Source organism: Salvelinus fontinalis, chromosome 9, assembly GCF_029448725.1.
Source record: "Salvelinus fontinalis isolate EN_2023a chromosome 9, ASM2944872v1, whole genome shotgun sequence".
In the NCBI taxonomy this organism is placed as follows: domain Eukaryota; kingdom Metazoa; phylum Chordata; class Actinopteri; order Salmoniformes; family Salmonidae; genus Salvelinus; species Salvelinus fontinalis.
In genome coordinates this window covers 49,156,086-49,163,089 of record NC_074673.1, presented here as the reverse complement: position 1 = coordinate 49,163,089, position 7,004 = coordinate 49,156,086, and the positions used below count along the sequence as shown (strand labels likewise).

The 7,004-nt window shown below is 40.4% G+C and overlaps 1 protein-coding gene and 1 long non-coding RNA gene across 8 annotated transcripts in view; one reads left to right on the top strand and one right to left on the bottom strand.

Moving 5' to 3' along the window:
- The first annotated feature begins 239 nt into the window (after positions 1-239).
- The window catches only part of LOC129862742 (ATP-binding cassette sub-family C member 8-like), a 131,421-nt gene continuing 124,656 nt past the window's right edge, over positions 240-7,004 (top strand). For 3 of the 7 annotated variants that reach the window (XM_055934661.1, XM_055934663.1, XM_055934664.1), the window contains exon 1: positions 241-609. In XM_055934661.1, the coding sequence (XP_055790636.1) occupies positions 589-609 (21 nt within the window). In that variant the 5' untranslated portion in view covers positions 241-588. Of the gene's footprint in view, positions 610-7,004 lie in introns of all 7 variants that reach the window. The other 4 variants (XM_055934666.1, XM_055934665.1, XM_055934662.1 and 1 more) reach the window with 3 other exon arrangements.
- LOC129862745 (uncharacterized) lies at positions 763-6,931 on the bottom strand. Its single transcript, XR_008760821.1, has 5 exons — positions 3,766-6,931; positions 2,811-3,205; positions 2,468-2,625; positions 2,126-2,368; positions 763-1,980 (listed from the first exon to the last, which is right to left on the bottom strand). It is a non-coding gene; the product is annotated as an uncharacterized LOC129862745 (long non-coding RNA).

The window sequence follows — 7,004 nt, the reverse complement described above, 5'->3', positions numbered from 1 at the left end:
ATCCACAACCTAGACTCGAGCCAACGTCTTAAGTAGGTGAACATGTTGTTACTCCAACCTTGTGAAAGTGACAAACTGACTCGTTTTCATTTTCGTCAAAAACAAAGTTATATCGAAGAAGTGCCATTAATTTGACGGTTTGCACATGCGCAATTCGCGCGACGTTTTCTACGCATGAGCTTAATTAGCCAACGTCGCTATGACATCGCCTACAAGCGTAATCGGGAATTTCTATTGAGAAGCAGTTTCTGCCTATCTTTATAGTGTACTGTCTTTGCCCAGACGGTCACGGCATCCATCAATCGTTACTGTCAGTTTAACCAAGTTCCCTTTGTTTGCGGACGTGATGGACTCTAGCTGCATTTAAAACCAGAACAGATGTGACTAATTGTTTGTTTTTTTCCCGAGTGTTTTTATTTTTTTAGTTGGTTGGATGCTCAGTCAAGACAAGATGAACAAGAGAGAAGATGCATAGTACCTGAGATTTCTTTGTCGTCCACTTGTAAAATAACTAACCTGTTATCTGTCTATGTTGGCTTTTTGTTGCACTCGAGGACTGGAGTCGACAACCGTCGCTCTTGGAAAGTGATGATCTCACGATACAAACCGGTAAGTGTTTTGCATGTGTGGGTGCTACTGCTTGGTTGTTGAATGAGTTGGTCGAAACAGTTATCTCGTGCGCACAATTGGTGAAATAAAAACTCCAGTGAAAAGGTACGCGTTTTCTATATTTCGCTCAACATTACTCACCATCGATTTTTTTGTCTTTCAAATAAGTTTATTATTCGGTTGTTGCCCACTGGGCACATATGTCAGCAATTCAACGTTCAGTTGTGATTTACATTTGGTTGAGTAGTCAACTAACGTAAAATCAACAAACAATGTCACCATGTCATTGTATTTAATTGAAAGTCACGGAAAAAAGACGGAATTCCCTTACGGTAATTACTTTTTTTCAAATCCAATCAGTTTTCCACATTACTTCAGCGTCATCACATATATTATTTGGAGTTGAAATGACGTACAAATAACTCCTACAAATGATACAATACTCATACTCGTACAAATGATTCATTGTGTTTTTTGCCCAGTGGATTATGTATTGTTTTAGTCAGAAAGTAATGGAAAAACGTGAACATCTTGCTAAAACTATGGGCCTATTGATGTCACGGTAAGTAAATTTAAGCCAGAGCCAGGCATCCCTCGCAAAATCAAATGCAAAAAAATGACCCTAGGTTATTGTCCCAATGTCATCTTACTCTCTTCATCCTCCCACATCACATGTTAATTTAGGACCTGTGCCAGGTCCTATAATCCAAGTGGTACAATAGCCTACACAGCCTATCACCGGGGCACAGCTATAGGATATAAAAGGATTCCTTGCATATCTGTAGGAAGTAGGGGTGCTGAGGGTGCTGCAGCACCTCCTGAAAAATCACAAAAGTAGTACACTGGGCCTTTACTAGTCCTATATTAGTGGACAGATATAGCCATCTGTAGCTCGGGTAACAAAAAAAATACATCTGGGCTGTCATGCCAAATAATGTTCCCATGTGTCCTTGTGGGCAAAAAGTGTGATATTTTTTGGTACAGTTGTGTCATTAATTTATTTTCACAGATTGCCATGTGACTGTACAAAATTAAACAATCAGACTAAAATACTGAATTATGGTGTGTGGTTGCTGTGTGGGTGGGAGGTTCTGCCTGTCACTTGTTCTCAACAGGCAGCCAGTCTTGGAAGGGGGACTTGAAGAGGGAGACTGCAAAGTCCAGGCGCTGCTGCTCTCTTCTGAGTGTTTGCGGTGCTCGTGTTTTTAGTTAGTCTGTGTATCTCACATATTATGTGCCCAGTATGATAGAAAACCTTCTTAGCAGATAATGACAATAACAGTATATGAAATAAGGAGAAGTTGGAGGGTGGTTGGTAATGGAGGACATCAGGTGGATCCACGTCTGGGTGTTGGGCAGAACCCCAAGGTCCTGGAGAACAGAAGCAGAGTTAAAGGGAACAGAGACAGGGACGTAAACAAGCAATCACACAGGTTACACTTTACTGTGAGAAAATGTGATGGATTAGTACAGTGTTATAAATGGGAGATATGTACTTTTGGAAGGTATAGCCTACCTCAAGCTGGTCCCCCCCCCGACTCAGAGCACAGCGAATCAGACTGATCCGAACTCACTGGTTCTGGTGGATGGGATACCTCCTGGGGGCTTGGACAGTCGATGGTCCTAAAGTCATTTAGAGAGGTAAATTGAAGAGGAACATTTTTATAAGCTCAGCCTAACTGCCATTGTCAGTGCTTTCAGTGGTCGACTGTCCAACTGCTCCAACTGGAGAAGATTGTTTGCTTCCACCGAGGTAGCCCTACGAAGACAGAAACATATCAGTGTTAGGGAAACTAAAATTAGCTTCAGGTTATTTTGTGTGCAAATGCAGAGTTATGAGATTTTTTTAAATATTCACCTTAACAGATGGTGACCCCAGCTAGGAGCAAAAGAGCAGCAACGTTTCCCAGGTCTCACCTTCCTTTCATCCTTCTTCCAAACCAAGTTATTTGGCCGGATATCGTAGCACTTGGTCCCCTTCTTGATTCTGCTCCAGTAGCTGTCCTTCTGTTTCTCCTGCGCCACGCCAGGGTGTGACAATTATGTTATTCTTACCCGTATCTGTGTCACACAGTATGCAGATTTTCATATTTGTAAGGATACTGACACAAACATTCTATAATATTGAACTCTGCTGTGGTCAAATAAAGCAACCATTACAAAACAACTTATCAGGACAAAATTTGAATTGTGACACTTACCGATCATGTGCTATGGTGAAACAACTTTGATGAGCTTCATCTCCGGGCGCCACAGTCTTAAACCTCTCAAACTTCTGGCAAGCTAAACCGGGTAATGATCTTTAAGCAAAAAGTGACAAATTGAAAAATTGTGTGCTCTCTGATATGCCATTCATTGAAATCATAATAATTTCAGATATAATAGAATGTGATTGATAAACAGAAGGTTATTTCACTTGCCCAGCTGTCCATCTCGTTGACAATTCCCCGTCAGAAGAAGCGTAGGTTGATTTTGGCAATCATGCTCTTCACTCCGTAATGGCCTGCATGCATCTCGGGCAGCACAGCCTCCTCTTTAGTAAAAATCACCCTCATGTGTGGCTGGCCATCCTTCCCCCGTAGGTACATATGATTGCCTAACAAGTTGGAAGAGAAGAGTCGTTGAAATACTCTAGTCTAAGTACATTTGCACTGCTGTCTTTCTCAGTTTCTTTCTCTCCATCGCTCTCTGTCTGTCTTCCACTTTCTTCCCACCTCTCTCTCCCTCTCGCACTTTCATCCTTTCTTTCTCAGTGTCTGTTAAGGGAAGACACGAAGTTAGGGGCATTTGTAATTACCATAATTGCTTACACCTAACCATTTGATTGATCAGGTTTAGCTTATAGCTAGATACCTCAATATGACAGACATATAACTATATCAGTTGAGGCTGCTGAGGGGAAGACGGTTCATAATAATGGCTGGAATGGAGTCAATGAAGCGGTATCAACTAAATGGAAACCACGTGTTTGATACCATTCCATTTACTCCATTCCAGACATTATTATGAGCCATCATCCCCTCAGCAGCCTCCACGGAACAATAGCTAGCAACATGTAGCTGACCAACTAGCTAGATGGAAAATGGTTGTTGAAAAATGGTTGTATACAGCTAAATCTGTCCAGTTATCTAATAGAAATTAACTGCTTAACGTTACCCTGAATTGTGAATTTCTCTGTTGCGCCTCTTGTCGTGATCAGTGGTGCCTTTATAGTACTGCGCCTGGTTGGAAAGATAAAAGGAAATCTGAGGGATGCCATTGAAGTGCAAGCCTTTATTTTTGTATATATTTTTTACATTTATTTAAAATACATTTGTTATTGCAACAATAATAACAATATTACTTACCAAAAGCTACAATAGCAGCTACTGTAGCTGGCTAGCTGACTAGGCAGGCGGCAGTAAATAAGTACAGTAGCTAGCAACGTGTAGTGGTCTGGGTGTAGCTGGTGCACAGGAGTCAGGTGCAAAACAGCAGAGATGAGTAACACAAGTAACTTTACTCAAATATTCCAATAACATGTCGTAATACTGAGCCCACAATAACGGACCGAACATACATAAAACAATCACGCACAAAAAAACATGGGGAAAACAGAGGGTTAAATAATGAATTGGTAATTGGGGAATTGAAACCAGGTGTGGAAAACAAAGACAAAACAAATGGAAAATGAAAAATGGATCGGCGATGGCTAGAAGGCCAAGACAGAGTATGAAGATCGGCTAAAACTTCTCTCCAATAGAAATTCCCGATCACACTTGTAAGTGACATTGGCTAGCTAAGCTCATGCATAGAAATACTTCATCGCGTCTAACGGTCGTCTCACGCCAAACTGTCAAATCAAAGGCACTCCTTCGATATAAAGTTGTTTTTTGATGAAAATGAAAACATGTCAGAATGTCACTTTCACGAGGTTGGGGTAAAAAAAACATGTTCAACTACATAAGTCATTGGCACGAATTTAGGTTGTGCCTAAAAATGAACAACTAAGGAAGAATTGTTCACTCTCATTGACTTCTCAAACCCTAAACCCCAGCATGGTCTATTTCGCAAGCGTTGCCGTAAGTGTTGCGATGTTGCTCCTCTGGGTTTAGAAACTCTGCTCGCGCCCTCATGCCATAGACTTTAAGGTTGATTCTCTCAGGCAGGATGAAAACAATTACGTCGAACATGATCATTTGCCAGTTACGGCTACTTTTGCTATGATACTTATCGATTATTTTGGTGCCATTCAACACCATTCAGCAAAATGGTGCGCTTCAAATTCAAAAACTTTCGACATCATGCGCAATCAGGAGTTTTCCATAGGAATATGTGGAGGACGTCAGTGCTATCACGCTCTACTGGTTTTAATGTCTATGGCTATAACATATGACGTGTGCGCCATCGTGCGTGTGATCATGACATACCAAAATTAACTGTGAATCATTTATATTAATTTTGGGGAAGGTCGAAACCCTCATGGACATTGAGCTAGCTAGCTAGCTGCTGCTAGCTAGTTTTTCCTGGGAAATTAACATAGGGTAAGCCTAACAGGTAGCCTAGTGGTTAGAGCGTTGGACTAGTAACCGGAAGGTTACAAGATCAAATCCCCGAGCTGACAAGGTACAAATTTGTCCTTCTGCACCTGAACAAAGCAGGTTCAGGTGCAGTGTTCCCCGGTAGGCTGTCATTGAAAATAAGAATTTGTTTTTAACTGACTTGCTAGTTAAATAAAGGTCAAATAAAATTACATTTTTTACCTGACATGCCTATGGTCCTCTTTTTAGCTAGTTCTTTGTAGAGTTTTTACTCAGAGTCATACAAAATCGTGTGTTTCTCTACTCCGACGATTAACCCACAGATAAAAAGGGAAACATAATTGTTTTTGAGTTCATCTTTGATTAATCTCTCCTCTTTTGTCTTGCAAGTATTTGTGATATCCAATAAGGAGGGGACTTGTGGAGCGTCTTAAATAGAACCAAGTTCTATTCTAGCACTTGGCTAAGCAGACGCTCGTTCACACGTGCGAGCGGTGTGGGTGAATTGATTAAATAACATGTATTTGTACATTTATTTAGCAACGCTTGCACATGCAACATGGCTGGTGTGGTTTGCATGTAAAATACAACTTGGTCCCGCCTCTATCTACTCATTGGTTTTCAGGAGCATACAATCCCACGTGGGTAATTGAAAAATGAACTAGGAGAGATGAATGATAGTTTAGTTAGTTGCCTAACTAGGTTGCCTCTTTCATCTGTGGATTAACACTAGAAGTGCCAAGAGCATAATTTTGAGGTCATATGAATTTAACATTTTCATTACTCAGCCACGTCATGTCACCCCACCCTTAAATAAGTCTATTCAACACTGTTAGAATTTCGATATCACTAACTGAGTTTGTGTGATAAGCAGTTTTAGGAGGACATGACACACAATAATAATGCATTTCTTTGTGATGGTGTATAATGTTTTGGGTTTTTTTGTTTTTACATATTGGCTACAGTAACATAAACTAATGAAAATGCATTTTTTTCATATTCTAATGATACCTAAAACCTTCGAAAATACAACCAAAGGATTATTTTTGCGAAAGCATATATCAAAAAACCAGACCATATGCATTTCAGGCAAAATAACAACTCAATGTTCATCTCCCAGGTCAAATCAGCTATCTCGCTAGCTAAATGTCCATGAATGTTTCATGTCATAAAAAGAGATACAATTTTATTTGTCACATGTGCCAAACACAACTGGTGTAGACTTTTTTTTACAGTGAAATGCTTTCTTACAAGCCCTTCCCAACGATGCAGAGTTTAAAACTAAAATAGAAACAGGAGGAGTAAAATAGAATACACAAGAATGGAGCTACATTCAGGGAGTACCAGTACCAGATCAATGTGCAGAGGTATTTGAGGTAGATATGTACATGAAGGCAGGGTAAAAGTAACTAGTCATTAGGATTGATGATGATGATAATAATAATAATTAGTGATGCACCTACATGACATTTTTGGCCGATATCCAATATTTTACTTACCAAAAAAAACAATACCGATATTTAACATTTTAGTGGGCTTTTTAAGCATTCTAGTACAGTTAACTATTTAACACACACACATGGACACAGGGGTCTAAGGCACTGCATCTCAGTGAAAGAGGAGTCACTACAGTCCCTGGTTCGAATCCAGGCTGTATCACATCCGGCCGTGATTGGGAGTCCCATAGGGCGGCGCACAACTCTCTGCATCGTCCAGGTTTAGGGGTGTTTTCCTGGAATAAAAAGCATGGACAAACACACACACACACACACACACACACACACACACACACACACACACACACACACACACACACACACACACAACCAGTCAAATGTTTGGACACAAAGTCAGCTAATTTCCTCTACATTCAGA